The sequence below is a fragment of the Perissodus microlepis genome, chromosome 4, assembly GCF_051167445.1.
Source record: "Perissodus microlepis isolate ML-2025 ecotype Zambia chromosome 4, ASM5116744v1, whole genome shotgun sequence".
NCBI lineage: Eukaryota > Metazoa > Chordata > Actinopteri > Cichliformes > Cichlidae > Perissodus > Perissodus microlepis.
In genome coordinates, this window is record NC_140464.1 from 11,925,708 (window position 1) to 11,946,196 (window position 20,489).

General features: G+C 41.9%; 3 protein-coding genes across 4 annotated transcripts; all 3 read right to left on the bottom strand.

Moving 5' to 3' along the window:
* Nucleotides 1-501: 501 nt before the first annotated feature.
* On the bottom strand, nt 502-5,908 carry LOC146388428 (E3 ubiquitin-protein ligase TRIM39-like). Its single transcript, XM_084925731.1, has 6 exons — nt 4,070-5,908; nt 3,568-3,663; nt 2,420-2,650; nt 2,316-2,338; nt 2,101-2,219; nt 502-1,952 (listed from the first exon to the last, which is right to left on the bottom strand). The coding sequence occupies exons 1-6, from the start codon at nt 4,607-4,609 to the stop codon at nt 1,393-1,395; spliced, it is 1,569 nt and encodes a 522-aa protein (XP_084781857.1). The 5' UTR covers nt 4,610-5,908; the 3' UTR covers nt 502-1,392.
* Nucleotides 5,909-6,013: 105 nt separating this feature from the next.
* gipc1 (GIPC PDZ domain containing family, member 1) lies at nt 6,014-11,764 on the bottom strand. Of its 2 annotated transcripts, none has more exons than XM_084925734.1 (7): nt 11,551-11,764; nt 9,382-9,688; nt 9,098-9,283; nt 8,748-8,928; nt 7,936-8,048; nt 7,773-7,854; nt 6,014-7,684 (listed from the first exon to the last, which is right to left on the bottom strand). In XM_084925734.1, the coding sequence occupies exons 2-7, from the start codon at nt 9,679-9,681 to the stop codon at nt 7,533-7,535; spliced, it is 1,014 nt and encodes a 337-aa protein (XP_084781860.1). In that variant the 5' UTR covers nt 9,682-9,688; nt 11,551-11,764; the 3' UTR covers nt 6,014-7,532. The 2 variants fall into 2 exon arrangements, with proteins under 2 accessions (XP_084781860.1, XP_084781859.1); XM_084925733.1 differs by having other exon boundaries at nt 9,382-9,950.
* A 3,507-nt stretch (nt 11,765-15,271) lies between these two features.
* Nucleotides 15,272-20,462, bottom strand: dnajb1a (DnaJ heat shock protein family (Hsp40) member B1a). The gene is made up of 3 exons (XM_084925741.1): nt 19,933-20,462; nt 18,469-19,052; nt 15,272-18,358 (listed from the first exon to the last, which is right to left on the bottom strand). The coding sequence occupies exons 1-3, from the start codon at nt 20,141-20,143 to the stop codon at nt 18,128-18,130; spliced, it is 1,026 nt and encodes a 341-aa protein (XP_084781867.1). The 5' UTR covers nt 20,144-20,462; the 3' UTR covers nt 15,272-18,127.
* Between the last annotated feature and the right edge of the window lie 27 nt (nt 20,463-20,489).

Here is a 20,489-nt window from a genome sequence, read left to right on the forward strand (position 1 = left end):
AGCCCACTGTTCTGATATTTATCTGACTGTTCACTATTGACCGCCCCTGATGCTCCACTTTCTTTCTTTCTCTGTCAGACGCCACTGACCTTTGTTGCATAAAACAGTACACCCAGCAGGAGGTCTCCCTGGTGAATACAGTGGGTCTCAACCTGCTGATTAACAAAGCAGGGGTTCTGACCAAAGGCCCCCTGCAGGGTGGCAGGCTAGAGAACATGCAGACTAAAGTCCACAATAATGTTGAGCATCAAAATAAGGACTGAGGAGGATAAAATACTATATCTAAAGCTGTCTTGTATTTTTTAAATTAGAAAAAGCAGACTTTAACTCTTGCCCCTTCTGGTCCTCATTAGATTGCATTTTCCCTTTAGAAGAAGCTCTAAAATCGCATGCATCATCATCCCTACCATTTCTTTTTGCAACATAAAGGTAAGAGATCTGCCATCCAAAAGCTTGATCTTACTAACATGTAATCTCTGCACTGACATTTTTGTACCACCCTTCTCCTCTCCGACAGGAGAGGACAAAACAGCCTTTTCAGTGTCGCAACCTGGCAGTTCCATGTGTGCAGAAGAGGAGATCAAGTTTCCAGTTACATCTTGTATAAAGGACACAATAAAATAATGCAGAGGGACAAGAGTGGTCTCAGAATATGATCATTTTATTAATTAAGGACAATTACCAAGCAATTATGTTCAGCATTTATACAAACAATGGTTGCGCGTATGCGTCATCATTGCATGGAAAACAAGCTGTTGCAGGAGTCACTGTACAAAACTTAAAGACACACTTAGTCAGATAAACTAAAACTGTATAATATTTAATAAAACAGTTGTTGCAAAGCCATTAAATTCAGAATGATCACGTATGAAAAAAGTCCAGGTCAGATGAGTGAAAGTGTGTGTTCTAATGATTATACCGGCAGTGAATGACAGATCTGTGTCACATTTGAACCGGGCGGGAAAAAGCAGAACTCAAATCATCTGTGACACTCGCATGAGGTTGTTTGTGTTTTTCTGAACTAGAAGTGAAAATAATTGTGTTCCAGTGTGAGGAACCACTAGGGGGATATTGATGTTCATGACAGTAGGCAGGAGATGCTTAGTGTGACAGCCTGCCTGGCTGAGAAGTATAATGGAGCCTTGCTGCATAATTATTGCAACTGCGTCCCCTTGTTCACTCTAAAGAGCCTCTTTTGGCTTCGTAACCTGCAGTCAATCACTAAATGAACCCAAGTGAAATAAACCAATTACTGCTGTCATCACTCAGCTTGTGTCGTGCTCATTTTACCAACAATCATGCACTGACATAATTTGCTTAATCATCTGATTCACACTTGGGTCATATAATGAATTTCAATTCTACTGATGTCCTTTCTAAGGTCCTCACTAATCACCACGTCACGCTGTTCCACACAGCCACCTTGGCGGGGCAGATTTTAAGAGGTTTGGGGTTGTTTCCGTTGATGTTAGCACCAGGGCAGAAGAAGGGGTACAACTTCTGAGTGAAGAAGTCATTGAAAGTGTAGATAGGTGTCATATTGACAGGGTTGGAGAAGATGACCTCTCCAGAGTCGTAGTCCAGCTGCACCCTTACTCGAGTTAGCTCCCCCTCCAGATGCAGCGGGGTGCTGGGCCTCGTCATGGCTGAGTACTCCCCCTCAAAGTATGAGATCATCCAAAGGCCGCCCTCGGGACAGCCCGAGATGCGGCCCTTCCTGTCAATGGACTCTTTGACCACCCCGAGCATCCACTCCACTTTGTCGCCCACCTCTACCTCCCAGGCGTGACGGCCTGATGTAAAACCCTCTGAGCCCAGAACAAACACAAAATGACCAAACCGTTCAGGATTGTCCGGGAGTTGCTGCAGGGATCCGCTGTTGGCCACACTGGTCAAATCCGAGGTGAGGGATAACCAGGAGTAGGCAGTGTTAGGATCCAAGGTGATGGGTGCTAAAAGATTACACATAGTCGGTGATTAAGAAGAAGAAAGAAATTCAAGATATGTTGAATTGTTTAAATGCAAAGATCTCTAAAAAAAAAAAAAATCTTCCTTGGTGATGTATACAAGAATGTGTCACAGAGTCACGTGAGTTCTTACTGTACTGAACCAGATCCACCATTTTCTCCCACACGTGGTACTTGAGGGAACTGACATGCTTGGCCACATTTATAAGAGCACCTGAGACTTTTTCTGGATTCTTGGGTGGGATCTGTGCTCTGTGAGAGGTAAAAGAAACACAAAAAGAAAGTAGTGCTGAATCACTAGTGTTGAAGCTGGCATGACACTGCCAAATACTTTTTTAAACCTCCTACCTTTTCTTTGTGTTTGTATAATTCTGAAATAAGGAAAGAAAGAGTTATAAGCAGTGTGTTCCATGGCATGGATGTGATGCGGAAAACCGTTAAAATCTGCTCACCTGAAGGAAATTAACATCATTGGATGCAATCTCGTTCTCAATGGCAATGACAGCATGAGAGAAGGTGAGGATATCTCTGGCGATGCTGTCAGACTTCTTCTTCACTAGCTCTTTCTTCTCCTTATCGTCTTTCTGCAGAGTGGCCAGCCGTTCCTCCTCCTCCCTCCGGAGAAACTCCCGCAGCTCCTCAAACTCCTCTTTTATCTGCTTTTCTGTGGCCTGAGTCTGGTTCTACACATGGGAATATGGATCAATGTAAAAATTCATTTCTAGTCTAATTTTCTTTCTTTATCCATACTTCGTCAAAAGGGACTTGAGGTGCAACCCACAAGCTTATACCAAAACATAATGTCCCAGAAGTGTTCTGTTGGATTTATGTTAGGCGAGAGTGAGGGTCAGTCAGTGGTATCAGTTCCTCCGTGGTGCCACTGCCTAGCCAATGGTGCCACTCCCTAAACATGTTTGTTTCATCATGACATTCACACTAGTGGGCTGCTGGAGGTTATTTTGTAGGACTCTGGCAGTGCTCATCCTGTTCCTCTTTGCTCAAACGAGCCTGCTGACAGGTTAAGGACTTTCTACGGCTCTGTCCACCTCTCCTAGAATAACGTCCTCTCTCCTGGAATCTCCTCCACGCTACTGAGACTGCGCCGGGAGAGACAGCAAACCTGAAAATGGCACATGTTGATGTACCATCCTGGAGGATCCGGACTACCTATGCAATCTGTACAATCCGGGTATTGCCTCAAGCTACAAGTAGTGACACTGACCCTAGACAAATGCAAAACTATTGAAAACCAGAAAAGAATGGAACAAATGTCAGTGGCCTCCACTTTTAAAACCATGTTTTTGGATGGTTGCCTCACTGTTGCCCATCTAGAGTACCTGTTGTTAATCTAATTAACACCAAGGCGACTGAAACTGACCATCAACCCTCTCTGCTACTTAACTGACCAGATCAGTATCCTGGAAGTTTAACTGATTTGATGTTAGACATTAACTTTTTTGAGAAGTATATTTCACCTGCTCTGAGACATTAGCTGACATATTTACAGACTTAACATTGCACTGCTCAACTTCAGTCACTGTTACGTCAACTTCCATGCAGGTCCTCTAGTGTTTCGTGGTATCTGAGTGTTTATTGATACCTTGATGTGCACAGTTGTGTCATCACACTCCTGCTTGGCTTCATAGAGGCAACGCAGGTTTTTCTTCAGAGGAATCAGCTCATTTTTCAGCTCTGCCTGAAGAGTGAGGATAAAGAGTCATATTTATCTTATTGTACATTGAACAATGTTAACAGTTTTCTCAGTTTGCAAAAGTATCACCTTCTTCAATTTGAAAGCAGTAAAGTGACATTTTCAAAGGAGGACTAAAAGGTCAAAGGTAGTTTGCTTAAATGGCAAATAGTTCAACTGTATTTATGTAGCTCCAATTAAGAATAGCAGGTGCTTATTTCATAAGGTGAAAACCGCACACTATACGAGAGAGAGCTCCAATTATTATGTGAACCTCTATAAGCAAGCGCTTGGTGATAGCAGGAAGGAAGAACTCTCTTTTAACTCCTTCCAGCATAACAAGGATCTGTGCGGAGTAGACATCTGCTAAAGCTGGATGTGGGTAACAGGAAAGGGAACAAAAGTACAATACCTTAAGATCCTGAGCACCTTCTTCTATGGGACACACTCGATGTCCGAGGTGCTTCTTGGAGGTGTGACACACACAGCACAGGACTTCAAAGTCATCCAGACAGAAGAGTTTGAGAACTTCCTCATGTGTACTGCACTTAAAATCCACTGTCACTGCTTGTTTCCCAGTATCACCAGCCCCAGTTCCCGCTGTGGCTCCCCTGCACCCGTGCTCCTTCAGGAAGGTTTCGGCCACATTCTTCAGAGCCAAGCTGACTGTGGGCTCAGTCAGCGAGCACTTCCTCCTGCAGACAGGACATTCACGCCTGGCCTTCTTCTTGTTCCAGAACTGCTGAAGACAGGCCCGACAGAAACTGTGGCTGCACTTGAGCACTACCGGGTCCTTGAAGATTTCACAGCATATAGGACAGGAGAGCTCATCTTCCAGCATGGAGCCTGACTGTGACGAAACAGCTCGAGGTCGCAGGGACGAATTTAGCTTAGAACTCTGAAAGAAGGTAAGCTTTAAAGGCTGGGAGGAAGCGCGTGGGCGCAACGCCATGGTTCTCGATGTAGGGTGTGTGGGAGGGGGAGCTGCTGTCTGTAAGGAAGAAGTACCCTGCAGGGAGTCCAGAGAGCAGTCTGGACACAGTTTATGAGCAACCAAGGTTATAGAGCAACAGGGACTTGAAGAACTTGTTTACCTCGCTTGTGGTAAATACAGGACATGTCACCACCCCTCATTTGTTAGCCTCAGGGAAGCTTAGGAAACTGGACACAGTCCAGCCTATTGAAAATTCTTCTATGTAGAAAAAAGGTCGTAATAGTGAACCAAAGTTAAACTTTAAGCTTTTACCAGGTAAGGTAACACTTACCTGGTAAAAGGTCTGTTGTTCAAACTAGAACAAAGACATTGTGTACTCGCAAACCTCAAATAAAAATAAGCTTGAAGTATAATAATAGCAAAACAAGTAATTTTGCTATTATTGTCATTCTTGGGACCCTCTGGAGCAGGTGATGTGGTGAGGAAGGCCAAATCCAAGCCAATTACAGATATAGTTTTTACTCAATTATTATGCATAACCCTATTTCTCTGTTCCTTTTATTTATGTGTTTACCTGTATTTACTATTACTGTCCCTATTATCATTATCTTTGTTATTATTAGTCATTCTTATTTAGTTATTTATGACATCTCTCCATCTATATCTATATCTCCTCTCAGTAATATCATTTTCTAGACTGAATAGAGCCTCATACATCTCCATGTCTGACATTCATAGTTACAGAGCACATCCTTGCATGTGCAGCGCACGCGCGCGCACACACGCACACACACACCCTTATTGTTACTCATTTCATTAAATACAATGTTTTTTTCCTTGTACTATCATTGTCTCATCTTCATGCTTCAAATTTAGTGTCATGTTTAACAAAATATTTATTGTTAATTGCAATTATATTTGACGTTTGGTCTCATAGACTTTCTTTGCACTTTTTAGCGAGACTTGGCCTGTCTGCAATGTTTGAACTGCAGTAACTCATCTGAAAATCCTATTAAAGAAATGCTGAAAAAGCCCCTTTATAAAGTGGCAAGAACATCGGCGGCTCTTCAGTTTCTCACCATTGAGGCCTGTAAGTGACCTCGCTGAGCTTGACCAGCGCTATCATGTTGACCCAGAGAGATCTTATTACCTGCTGACACCTAATTCACTGTCTAGTTAAATGTCATTTATATTTCAGGAAGACACAGGAGTGAGAAGAAACACAAACACAGAAAGTGCTCTCGGGCACAGTTTCTCAGAATCTTGGAAAACGCTACGGGTTTGTTGCAGTTTTGTCTCTTTGTTTCACAATAGTGGCTCAAAGTGTTGAATAAACTCATCCAAATCAAGATTTTTCAGACCAGACGCCACGGGGCAGTTTGTGGTGCTAAGTTGATGAAAGAAGAAACAGAAGGACGGCTGTTGTGTGGATGTTATTGCATTATATTTGGACACTGACACCGGTGTAATACAAAGCCATCAAAATAATGTATTCTCCTTAGTTTTACAGTATTCTAGCATCATAACCCATTTAGGTATCCATGAACTCTGAAAGAATCAAACAAAACTACAAAATAGCTTCATACATTTGGATATACAGAAAAGGCTAAACACCCAGAGTTCTTTAAGACGTGTGTTTACCTAAACCAAGTAGCTGGTGCAACATTGCCGCTGTATTTTTTTTCCTTTCAGTGAACACAAACGACTGCAGGAGATGAAAGTCATTTGGTCCCATTCTGCTTCAAGTGTTCTCATTTTTCAATCGCACGCACCGGAACGCAGACTTCTAACAAAGTATATAAAATGTAAGAAATAAGAAGAAATGAAGGCAGATCTATTGTCTTTTCTTTTCCTTTTTTTTTTTAAACAACTACTCCAACTCATCACTTCTTTCTTCTTCTGTAATACTGCTCTCCATAATAAACTGCAACACAAGTTTTCATTATTCGTCAGTTATGCAAACCTTGTTTTAAAATAGACATCACCTCACCTCATATAAAAAACACACCGGCTATAAAAAAATAACAAGTCAACACAATCCACAAGCTGGAGACTGCCGTTCTTCTCTTTCTCCTAGCACATACTTCAATGAAAGTAAATGAACACTGATTTTCTCAAACACTGTCAAATGTGTGAAAGACAGTCTGCACGGTTAACTTCATTACATCATGGAGTGTGTTAACAGTAAACAAACACCTCTGGTCTTTTTAGTCAGGAGCTACAATTTACTATGACTTCTCTCCGAGAACACTTCTTTTACCTTTACTTAAAAAGAAAAGAAAGAAAATAAAAAGGAAAACCAGCAGAATTCATTATGAGGAGAGAAATGTAACAGCACATGCTTGTAAAACTGATCCATCACAGTAACGTTTAGTGTTTCAGGACGACACTGTACTTCAGGGAGACCCATGCTTGTGCAATAACAGAGTCGCTCACCAGGTACAGTGCAATCCATGCTCACTTCTGTAGTTGGTTTACAGCGCGTGCAACACAGTGCAACAATCAAAAAAAAAAAAAAAATCCATATTAATCTCCTCTGTGTCAGCCACTGTTTTGCCATTTCTCCCATTTTAGAAACCTGCCCTGTGTTTGGTCCACTGCCAGCAACAACAACAATGACATGCAGGTTCATGTGACGCAGTCGAAGGAAATGCTCGTTGGCGTGCTCGTATTTTCTGGGAATAGCTGGAAGACAAATAAAAGCACTTTGGAAGTCATCATAGTCACCTTCCTCTCCCGTTTACTGGATTATCCTCATTTTTAAGGATGAGTCTCCCAAAAACAAACAAAAAAAACAATACAAACTCAAAAAAATAGAAAGAGTGCGCAGTGGAATAAAAACAAACTCATGACGGTAGTGTTGTGGTTTTCTAGTAGTGCTCAATGTTGTGGGTGTAACAAGCACACACGCAAAGCAGGTCGTTCTGCTTCGGTTCTGTCGTTAAACCCGCCCGACCTTAGCGTCTCCGATGGCGCCCCACACATCGAAAACAAACTCATCGGGGAAGGCAAAGTCTCCCAGGGTTTCATCTAAAGCCTCTGCAAACTCATCCGGGTTCTTTTTGTCTTTTCCCAGCTCCACCATGGTAGCCGCTGAGGGGAAGAAAAAAACATAAGATCTTTTTTATCTCACATCACGCTAAGTGAGACACTCACAGAGCCATCGGGGACTCACACTCACCCAGCTCGCTGTCTCTGATGCCCATATAACTCTCAAGCAGGTCATCCACTTTCTCGATGGCCTTTTCCTCAAATGCAGAGGGCTAGAAGAACAGCAACGGGACATTTTATTTAAACAGTACAACCACCAGTTATTAGTTCACAGGTCTTGCAGGCATGCTCACCAGCTCCTCCACAGTGGCAGGCCCTTTAGAGCGAAGACGAAGGGTTCCTCTGCCGGTCCCCAACTGAACCCCTGAAGCCGACCTAGACCCACCAGATCTCTGGCTAATCATGTCTACAAAACAGAATTAAACCTTTTCAGAAATAATTGTAGATTTCTCCCTCTGCTGCAGCAGTCTTCATCCTCTTTATTACTCTCTACTTATCACTCCCTGAGCTGGAAAACTGAAAACGCAGTTCGTTTACCACTCTAGGTTTCTGTTTAGGACATCTGATGTACTAATAAGGATGTTATTAGCACGATGAAATATATATTTGTAAGAGAGCAAGTGAAAAGGTGGGTCCAAGACGCAGACCTAGAATCCTGGCACAAAAACAAACCTGAACACCCTGTGGGGTTGCTCTACATTAGAAGTGTCAAGTCACTGTTCAAAATAACCTTTATTTACCTCATATTAGGCCTTGCCACAGCCAAAAACTTCAATCCTTTGTCTAGAACTAGCTGTTTGACCTGCCCTCCCCCTCCCTTTAAGCCAGCTTTCTTCTGATTGGCTACCCCTCATACGTAAAGGATGTCTCTTCCTCAGTGACATCCTACAGATCTAAGCGTACAAAAAAAACCCTCAATGTGTTAAGAGCAGGCCGAAACCAGACTGTTTTTTGGGGGGAAAATATGCTAATGTAATTTTTTAAAAACATTTTTATCCAAATTCCCACCATATAAAACGATATATCTATAAATGATAGGAAAAAAAGGAAAGCCCTAACAGGTCCCTTCAAACTAGGTTTTCAAGCATCTTCTTCCAGCACCTACCAAAGGCTTTGAGAGGCTCCACCAGCTTGATGGTGAACTCCTTTCCTTTGGGAAGCTCCTTCAGCATCTTGGCCACTTCGTAGTGTCGACAGCCAATAAGGCGGTGGCCATTAATCGACTCTATCATATCCCCCACGTTGATGACCTGGATCTGGTGGATGATGCTGCCCTCACGGATCCTCTGAAAAACCATCAAAAAATAAATTAAAAAAATCCAATTCACTATTGAGCTCATCGCTTTCTCCCTACAGCAAGTAATTGATTCACTTTCATTCCAGGGTCACGCCTTTACCCGGGGGTGCTTGAGTCAATAAAAAAAACACTTTCTCCATCACTTAAACATTCCTCACCTTGATGAAAGCGTAGCCGGCTCCATTATCAGTGATCGTCAACCCCAGCGCGTCCTCCCCTTTGAACACCTCTATCTCCTTTCTCTGGCCTTTAATGTGGGCAAAAATAAAGTCCTCTAGCCCGATCTGACCTCCCAATAGTTTATCCATGTCCACCTTGTGAGTGTTCAGAGTGCAAAACATAACCTGTGAAGGAAGACAAACATCAGGTAAATTCTGCCACGAGCATATCTGGAGCAAATCTATAAATCCTCAAATCCATTAATGTCTGCAGGAAGGCTTACCTCTGACGGTGGTATCCCAAAAGCCTCGCCAATCTTGGCGTAAAGCTCCCGCACGTTACTGAAGCCCTCGATGCGGCCTGTGGGGCTGCCGTGAGCGAGCTGGGTGTGGAAGATGAGGCGAGGCCGCATGCTGTTAGGTGGCGGCGGCAGGCCTTCGGAGGTGGCGCCTTCTCCCAGCCCGACGACCCCACCATCGATGCCTTCCATACCTGGCACATTGAGACCCGCGCGGATAGGCTCCGCTTCCTCGTTCTCGACCAGCGGGGACGCCTTCTTCCTTCTTCCCAATCCCAGTGGCATAGTAGTCCTATGAGGGGTTGCAGAGGGAGAGGAAGGGAGGATGGAGGCAGCTCTGGGGAGTTATGCTACAACCTTGATCAACATACACCTGCTCAGCTAAATCGGCTGCAGGTCTGCTGGATATGTATGTCACAGTAATAGTGTTGTCCTCTAGACCAGCTTGAGAGCCGTCTCAACCACGCACTGTATGGATTTAGGAATCCACACATCAGAGCAGCTCACATAGCTGGATCTGTCAAGTCCAGCAGCCTCCAGTGGAAGGTTTTCAGCTGTAAAACCAGAGACAAAAAACTCTTTCATCTTTATACATGTACCATGGATTGTACATACGCAGTGGCATGCAAATGTCTAGAGTCACAACTTATTTCTTTATTTTTTGTATCCAGGGAGCCAAAATTTCTTGTAACTTTGCACATTGGCTGTTTCTTTTTTCTGTAATTTACAGTCAAGTCCTTGGTTCTGACTATTTTCAGGAGGTTCTATTTTGTTTGTTTATTTCTTAGCCAATTAACAATAACTTGTGAATCATTTCAAGGATAAAAAAGGCACAGAACTTTAGCAAAGAATCTGTTTAAAACGGTCTTGAGGCACTTTGTTAAACACTGCAGCAGCCTGTCACAAAAAAAACACAATTTGTTCCCATTTCTTTAGATACATCTATGAAGAAGATAACACAGTCTGACAGTTATAAAATAGTATCCTTGCACAAACAAGGTGATTCTCAAGGAGCTACACGCCAAATACTTGTCATGTCCTTAGAAAATAGGAAAAAATAAAAAATCCAGCAAATACCTGAAACGGGACCTAAAGACATGCTGAAGCTTCAATCGAGCCATCTACTGCTCAATGAAGCCTCATCAGAAATAGTCTCAGTGGAACAGTGGCTGTCAAGAAGCCATTCTTAATGAATGGAAACAGAGAGAAAAGTCTGGACTGAAATTCAATGGCATATTTGACATTTTTCATTCAAATCATCATCGATAAGTATGGAGGCGGCCAAGAGAGAGGTACAACAGTGAATGTCTACGGGAGTTTAGGGCTGCAAACTGCTGATCTTGGCAAAGCGGATGGAATTCTGAATCCAGAAAATTACAATCAGAAAATTGCAATACAGTCTGGAGTGTCTAACTGCTTTCATATTTCAGCATGACAGTGATCCCAAAAACACAGCAAAAGCAGAGGAACACTATCAGTCATGGCCTGGCCTCCCCAGACCTCAAACTTTAAGATTATTGAAGCAGGGATCATCTTGACAGCCAACATCCAAAGAGCCTGGAGAACTATTCCCACAGACTACTTAATGAAAATTACATGAAAGCCACACTTGCCTAAGAAAGTTTAGGCTGTGTTGAAGAATAAACGTAGTCATACAAAATACAGACATTCAAGCTAATTATACAAATTCTGTTTTGCCTTACATACTGTATTTCAATGAGTGTTTGCACGTTTCAATAAATCACTGCACCCCTTCTCAATTTCCCAAACAAAATATAAAGAAACGAGGGTTGGCTTGAGACCTTTGCACAGTACTGTATAAGCTGTATAAATAGTTTCTTCTGAACACTGTCTACACATTATAGCTTGAACATTCATTACATTAGAAAACGCTAACGTTAGCTGCTAGCTCCAAGACGCAGTCAAACATCTTCCACTTGTAGCAACACAAATAACGAATAACAGTTAATACTCCAGTGGCCACTTAATCAGTTATCAGACAGTTATCAGACAAATAATGAAAGATGCAGCTGAATCTTTGACTGGCAATCCCCCATGTTAGTGAGTTACACCGTTACTCTTTCTCAAGATTGATTAGCTATCTAGCTAGCTGAATCAAGATCGCAGTAAACATGGAAGGCGAGTCATTCTTACCGGAGCACGAGTTTCAGACAACTATCGTTAGCCTGCTAACGGTGCACTCGCAAATGACGTTACAGCTATACAGACAGTGTTTAATATTTCTTACTTCTGCGTCACGAACAGGCTAAATTGGCCTATTAAGGTTTAAGGGTACAGTGTATCTGTGTGTGTGTGTCGGTATGCTGCTGTAGAGTTAGCTTAGTGCCAGCCCAACAGGGGTGGAACAGTGACGCATTCAAGGTTTCTCGTAAACACCAACTTTCCCCAGAGCGACTGCTTCATAGTCCGGATTTTAAAGTTTAATCAAGAAGAATAAGAACGACATGAGTGTAAAGCAATGTTTGGTTAAAATGTAGTAAAAAAAAAATCACATGGATATGTCTATTAGAGGTCTGCTATTTTGACATTTTTACAGGATCTTTGAGTCGAAGTTACATCATTACTGTCATTAAATTATATATAAATGTGTACTGTGAATGTATGAATATTATGAAGCGTTTCTTTAGTTTTTACGAAACGTTTGGATGCCGCTGTCTACTTAAACGTTTGATATTGTTGCTATTTCGCTTATGAGCGCTGATAGCTGTGAGCTTACACCTCCCCCTGGAGGCCAAAATCATTTACGACAGCTGTCAATTATAAAACTTTAATTTTGAAGGTTCTTGCCGGAAGCATTTAGTGTTTCTGACGCTGACGTTTGTATGTCTAGTTCCTCGATGTGTTCTTTACAGGCGAACAAAACAAGCCCTGTAGAAACATTTTCTTTAACAGCTTGAATGTATTAACTGGCTGTTTATGGTGTCCTTGAAAGTGACACAGTTGTTTTTATTCGTACAGATTATATTTCCGACTATCGAGGCAGACAGACGTATTTCCGCTTGCGCTCTTCAAAATAAAACCAACACTGCAGTTTTAACCACGAAATTGCTATTTTTATCTGAATAGAAGATATCTAATCTGAATTATGTTCATTTTTACACAATAAATAAAAAAGAGACAAGGACACTTTAATACAATGGGAATAATTACATGGTTTCTTTGAAAAATTCAAATAAGACTAATACAGAAACTTATTAAAAATCCCAAAAAGTTGATTCTGTTCTTCTACTGAAAATGCTACTTCCAGATGAATAGAATCATCCTTTTGGGATTTACTTACCTGGATGATTGAGCATGCATCAAGACCTTTTAAAAATTGAAGAGTTCATCATAGCACAAAAGTAACACTAGTGTGGGTCACTAATATTCTTATAGTTTCTGACAGTGTATCTGTCTCTGTACTTCAATACCAATTACCACACTTTGTTCATGTAAACAGGGATTCTTCTTCACATAGAGTTCCACAGGGCTCTGTGCTGCGACCAATACCTTTTACCTCATACATATTTTCCCAAGGTAACAGCTTTAGAAAACACTGCATGCTTTTCCATTGCTATGCAAATAGTACCTTGCTGTATTTATTTATGAAACCAGATTAGACAACTTGGTTCGTTATACTATAGGCATTCCTGACCTCCAATTTTCTACTTCTTAATTGTGACAAAACCTTAGAAACCTGGTCTCTAGCCAGCTATGTACTCTGGGTGATATTATCCCTCTACTGCATGACTTTTTAATTTTTGGGGAATAAAATATTTCTCCCTATTTTGGGGGAGCTTTAGGGTCCCTAATAATATATCAATCATAAAATTTGACACCCTGCCCCCCCCCAGACAGATATTGATTTGTTGCTTCAAGGCAACACTGTGCGATAAGGGTAGTAAAATGCCAAGTAATTCTATAATAAGTTGTATTAGTACAACAAGGATGAACAAATAAATAAACAACAAATAAACAATGTAAACATTTCACAGAACAATAAAACACCAAAATACATCCAACATTTGACCCTAACCCCATGCACGCGCGCGCACACACACACACGTTGTGTTTCCATCACTTTTGGGGACATTACATTAACTTACATTCATTTCCTGGAGACTTACCCTGACTCTACCCATCACAAGACCCTGCCTGAACCTTACCCTAACCCTGACTCAAGCCAGGGATCGAACCACTAACCTTCTGATCAGTTTGTAACCTGCTCTACCACCTGAGATATGACATGCCATCGCATAAACGGTGGCGTCATTGCCAGACCTGGCACACATCTGGTTGACAACACTACCAAAACACCAGCAGTGCCGACTTGATACCAGATCCTGGCCAGACCTGCTTGCTATGTGTACTTTACCAACTGACCCCTGACCCCTGAGCTCCTAAGTGTCCTTCAAACCTCATTCAGGGATCCACACTACTTCACTGTCACTCCCTGAAAGCTCACTGTCCTCACTTTCTGAGGACAGAAAGTGCACATTCCCTTGGTTTCCTTCCATAAAAGGTATTTACATCCATGTCCTGTAATTATGAGCAGATTGTAAAGTAAAAAACATTGACTATGATCATATAAATGCACACAAACACATCTCTACACACATATGCAAATGCATTATATTGCCTGAAAAAACCTGGGCTAACTGCGCAGTGTTGCCTTGAGGCAATGAATGAAAATTAACAGTTTTACTGTATAAATAAATTTTAAAAAGTAGAACAAACAATCAAATATGCTTCTTAACATGTTCATGCACATACAAGTATTTTTTAATATACATTTATTTCACTATAAACATGTAAAATAGTGATCTTTATCTTGCCTCCTAATGGAGATGTCTCTCATGTAGTGCCCCCCCCCCCCCCACACACACACACACAAATGAAAGTCACACCACCTTCAACTCATCATTTTATTGGAAAGAGATGTGCCTGGTAGCATTATTTGAAAAAAAAAAGGGGGGGGGGGGGGTTTGAGGGGCCAGTGTAAGGCATGAAAATGTGGTTTGTTGCCTCAGGGCAACGCTATGCAGTAGAGGGTTAAGTTAGCCTCCAGCAACACTTTGAGGAACCTGGTAGTCATTTTTGAAGTATGTCTGACATGCTGACAAACTAGTTCATGCATGTGTTATGCTTAGACTGGACCATTGTTAATCATTATTGTCAGGTTGCTCTGAAAGATCTCTGGAGAGCCAGTTGATCCAAAACACTGAAGTGGGAGTAGCAAAAGGGACTAGAACACAGACCGTCTTTCTCCAGTATTGGCTTCTCTTCACTGACACTTTGTTAGTTCTAGAATTTAAACTAAAATATTTCTTCTTGCACACACAAGTCTTGAATAACTAGACCCCATCATAACCATCTCTTAGATATGCTGCCATAAACTCAGGCTGCCGAGGAACTTCCTATGATGCAATGAGCATTTTTTTTGCCACCATGTGATTTTATCTTTTCTCTGAGATAGTTTGTTTTCTCCTCATCTCTGCGAATGCCTCTTTTCTTTTCTCTTTCCCCTCACAGCCGGCTTCAGCAGATTGTTGCCCCTCCAAGATCCTGTGTCTGCCAGAGGTTTCTTCCTATTAAAAGCAAGTTTTTCCTTTCTACTGTCACCACATGGTTCTTTAAGGGGGTTGGAAAGGGTCATTTGATTGTTGGGCATTTTTCTGTAATATTATTTGGTCGTTAACTTGAAATAAATTAAGCCCTAAATTTAAGCATAGTCCCTCTAAACCAAAATGTATGAGGCTTGCTAGATAACGTGCTGGATACAGTGAAACCTGAGAAAAGATTTTAGGGGAAACTGTTGTTACAATTCAGCTATATAATTAAAACATTGGACAGTAAGTGAGGCAGTATTGGCCAGTTTGGTTTGCCAGTTTCTTTATTGTGGAAATGCTAATCATCACAGCATAGGAAAGGCCAAGTAGAAATTTCCATATTTCCTATTATCAATTCATAAAACTTTTGTTGTTAAAAATCAAAGGCTTCTGAATCCCAACCTGAGAAATTTCAAAACATAAATGAGGTAAACAAAAAAGAAATCATTCATTCTGTAAAAAAAATAAAATAAAATAGAGAGAAATTAGAGAGATTACACATCTCTACATTCACGTTACACCATGTGTGCGTGTGTGTAAGTTGAAAACTTAAGCAGAAGCAGGACAAAGCGGCAGTTCCTGACTATCATGAGGTTTACTTATTTTTCTCTGACAGTCACATTGATACTAAAATTACTAATATTCACCAGCTTCTATCATCATCACAAAGACTTCAACTGTGTCTTCAGGATCGTCACCCAACTGTGAAACTACACAACACCTGATTCTGTACACGCTAGAGTGAAAGCTGTCTGGCACAATAGACTCGTGATATAAGACAGAATGATCAAAGGTTGCAGGCCTTTAAAGCTGGAGGTTAAACTTCTTTTTCACATCGTCATGTGAAATATAACGGCAGCACATTTCATATCATTTTTACAGGTTGGATAAAAGAAATTATAAACACACTGGCTTTTGATTCAATCTGCAATCAGACAGACACCATTAGAACAACAAAAAGGATGAATTAAACCATCACAAATACATGACTTCTGTATAAAATATCAATTTCTCTGTGCATTTTAACAGGGTATGAATGCAGTCAGGTTTTGATCATTTTAAGTCATGTGACAGGATACACACATGTCCTCAGCAAATTTTAAGACACATACTTACACACATATATTACAATAAGATAGGGACAAATGTTTGGCACATTTTTTTCTCCAACAAATATTTTACATGAGCAATAATTTGTGTGTACTTCTGGTTAAACAAGAGTTTGGAAAAGTAAACATGTGCCATCTTTACAACTGCAGAAAAGAAAACTCCCTATGCCTTTGTTGTCCTGCATTAAAAATGTGGAAAATACTGGAGGTCCATCAAAGTGCATCTTATTATTAGTAGTAGCATAAGTTAATTGGCCTATCTCCAGATATATTAGCATTGGGATATAATGCTTTCTGATACTAAACAGGGATCATTTATAGTCTCACTCCATTTTTACAATAATCTGCGGCACATGAAACAGAGCAGCATTACAGATGAGCACAGTGTAGTGTGGAGACCTGTCAAGTCTTCATGGTACGTTGGTGACTAATTTTATTAAATGCCCTGCTGGAAAGTTAATAAACAATGACCCCATCATTTTCTCTTTAAATATACCCCTAGTGTAGTGTATGTACTTACACCAATCAGGTGACCTGTCAGATACCCTCTACGTACTGAGGCCTCTGCCACGTTCCAAAGATCAACTGAAACCTAAAGGGTTTCGAGGCCGATGTGACACCTTGGGAAGAAGACTGGCCACAAGTGGTTGAGCTTGGGCTTCAGCAATGGTAATGACCGAGGGACTGGCCGCTGAGTCCCAGTCATCCCCGACTGCTTGTGCAGACTGTCGCTAGGTGAAATAACCTACAATTAAGGTGCTGCACAAAGCCCTCCTTGTCAACGCTCAGATTTCTGCTTTCGCCCATTGCTTGTACACAAGACACTAATTTGCCTGCAACCATTCGCTATCTAACCATGGAGCAGTAGTGAAACTTGCAACGCAAACCAAAAATGGAGTGCACTCACCTCCAAAGCAAAACCCGTGTTTTACTACAAAACTATTATGTTTCAATAGGTGCAACTTTTACTCCATTTCCATTCTGCTCAACAAGCAGCTGGCAAGTGTTTGCAGACAAGTCAGCATCACCTCCCTTTGGGTGATCGTGGCAATCTGCAGGTGATATCTCTTTGCAACCAACTTCACCCAGCAACCACTCACTAACCAGACTGGGAATGCACATTTTTCCCTAGCGACCTTTGGTTGTTGGCGGGTCACTAACTGGCCTCTAGGCCTGCATGATAGGGGCTTTAAGTGAGTGTTACATGTAATAACATCCACATGAATGTTAAGTCTCACTTCACCTTTTAGTGGATTTAAAGTTGTGGCTGACAGTTTTATAATTATAAACAATATCATCTCATTATATACTAATATATATATATATATTTATATATACACACACACTCCATAAGAGTCGTACTGAGCATCAGTCCTGGTAGGGCTCTACTGTTTTCAGCCTTGAGAACACTTTAGGTGTATTTTTCACAAAGCTTTACATTATAACTTAGTGTAAACAACAAGTAAAACACAGAATTTTATTTATCAATGAAAAAGAAAACTCTATTTAAGCCAAAACTCCTAGTAAGACCAATACTGCTACAGATATCTCAAAAAGTTTCACCTTTCAAGACCCACACAATATCTAAGCCTCAATTTTACTTAATGGAAACCCAAATCATGTCCTATGAGTAATGAAGTTTTAGCCACATTCATGCATCAGTGCACCTGCATCAGGGAGGTATTGTTAAGCAGCTGGCTGTGTGTTACCTAAAGCACTCGCACAAAGATCTGCTATGTTATCAAATCCTCAGTTACTACAATAAGTTTCCCAGTGCTGCAATTCACTGAACATTTAAAGAACACCTGTTTGTCTGTCTGCCTTTGTCTCCTTCACTCAAAGCCAAAAAATAAATAAAAAACAAACTGGATTCTGGGTTAAGGATACGGATTTGTTGTTCAGGCAGTAAAATTAAACCCCACTGAACCCAAATCTGCCCTCAAAAGTCCAGGTAGTACACAGGACAGTGCCGCTGGAAATGCTAACTTTTTGGGGATTTGGAGTCATAACATGTCACAGCGGAAGAATCTGCTCGAGTGTATCGCGTGTGTTTTGGGCCAGTTTGTCTGGGAATTTAACAGTGAAGTCCAGGATCATGTCACCTCTCTTCTCTGGGAACTTGGACAACGGCAGCCCCTCGCCGCTTATTCGCTTTTTCGTTCCGGGTTTGACAATGTCTCTAGAGGTAACAGTGATGGTCCGGCCGTCCAGTGTGGGAGCTTTGACCGTGCAGCCACACAATGCCTGGAGACAAAAGGACTGATAAGCAGACATCCAAGTGCTTGGCCGAGTTTTGATTATAAGCATCTTTAAAAAGATAAACTAGCATGATAATGTTGGAATGATTATCTTACCTCTCTAAGAGATATTTTTGCAGGATAAACAATATCTGAACCCTCTCTTCTGAACACCGGGTGAGGTTTGTCTTTGACCACAAACACCACATCTGCAGGAATGTTGGTGGGAGTCTCATCCCCCTCCCTGGGAAAGGTGATTTTCGTCCCCTCCTTCCAGCCACGCTTAATGTCCACCGTTAAAATCTTATCTTCGCTGCGCATGGTGCAGCCGTCCGGATTGAGCCTCTTGCGAGAAATCTTCATCTTCTTCGTGCAGCCCGAGAACACCTCTTCCAAGCTCACCTTCAGCTCGTGCACCACAGGTGGGTCCTTCTTCTTCTCGTGCGCTCGGTGAACTCCTGCCGGGTGGGTTTTGAAAGGCCGGTGAAACCCACCCATGCCGCCCATTCCTGGCATGCCAAACGTTGCGAAAGGGTTGTTGATGTCCACGTCGTCTTCCGCGTCCTGGAAGAAGAAGTGATCGAATGGGCTGCGGCCACCGAAGAACTCAGCGAAGATTGCGTGAGGGTCCCCGTGGAAGCTGTAGTTGCAGCTTTGACCGCCATGTCTTCTGCCTCCAGTGTCAGCTGAACCCTTTAATCCTGTTGAAGAAGACGACATCGCCAAGTATTTAAAAAAAAGAACGGGAAATATCATTGTCATATCAATGTTTGAAATAGCATGTTTGTTTAGTTTTTACTGTTATTTATTTACCCTTTGATGTCTGGGAAACTAAGCATTCTTTATATAAAAATTGACTGCAAAAAAAAGAGTTTTCACTGCACCATCACTGGGCACTAAGTCAACACATAGTTGTCTTAACACAACAGACAAACACTGATCACTGCTAATGACAAGGTAGTTATCAGACGACATCAGCTGACAGCCACCTAATTATTGATCTTTTTGATCAGCTTATTGGTGCTCATCTGTTGAATAATACCTCGGCATTACCGCTTTAACACTTATAACACACTGACCTTAATTCACCCTATATTCACCCCTATGATTTGAATCAACGTCTAAAGATTGCAAACAAACTGACACAAAATATTTACTACTTGCAAGAAGTAAATGCTCAGAAGCTAAAATATTTTTCTGCTTCCTGACATCTCAAAGTTTGATCTCTGTCCCTCCCTGTCCATGAGGGTGTGGACAAGGACACCAAAGCCTGAAGGTACAAATCTGTGCCATTTTTCAAAGCCACAATAATAACAAGAGAGAGGCACACCGACAGGACGGGCAAGAACTTGCTGTTTCCAGCAGGTTCTCCAGCTACACCCTATTGTACACACAACTATTGTCAGATAACTGCTGCAGAAAGACCCCAGAAACCGCACTGAGGAGGATGCATGTGTACATCGATTAGATTGAGAGAGTAAGAAAATGCACGTTTTGCTTTGCATTATTTGCAGAGGAGTAAACTCGGTAAATGCAAATGCTGCAAAACTTCGTGCAACCCGGGGGAAGGAGTTCGGTTACCTTCTTCTCCAAAACGATCGTAAATGTCCTTTTTCTTGGCATCACTGAGGACGTCATAGGCTTCGGCGATCTCCTTGAATTTGTCTTCAGCTCCAGGAGACTTATTCTTGTCGGGGTGATAGCGCAGAGCCTGTTTTCTGTACGCCTTTTTTATCTCATCTTCAGATGCTCCCCTGGCTATTCCCAGCACTTTGTAATAATCTTTACCCATCACACCGGCCGGTCGGCACTTCTTTCAATTGCTTTTGTCGAAGCTTCGGTTTGACGTCGACAAAACACCCAGCATGCCTCGTGTAAAACGAAGCACAGGTTACCGGGATCCACTGTCTCACCCCGGCGCCGCAGCTGTCCCTGCAGCGACCAGTAGTTCAGATCGCCGTCGGGGTGCTCCTCCAGAAAGTGTCACAGCCCCCGACAGCAACTTTCAGCTTTGACCCACTGGCGAGGACGAAAATGTCACCTAGCCCGCCCGCGTTTGCGTAAGTGTGTCAGTATGCCGCACTCGAAACCTTGCGAGGAAACTTCTGGAAGAAGCTGATGCTGCTGATGTGGGTCAT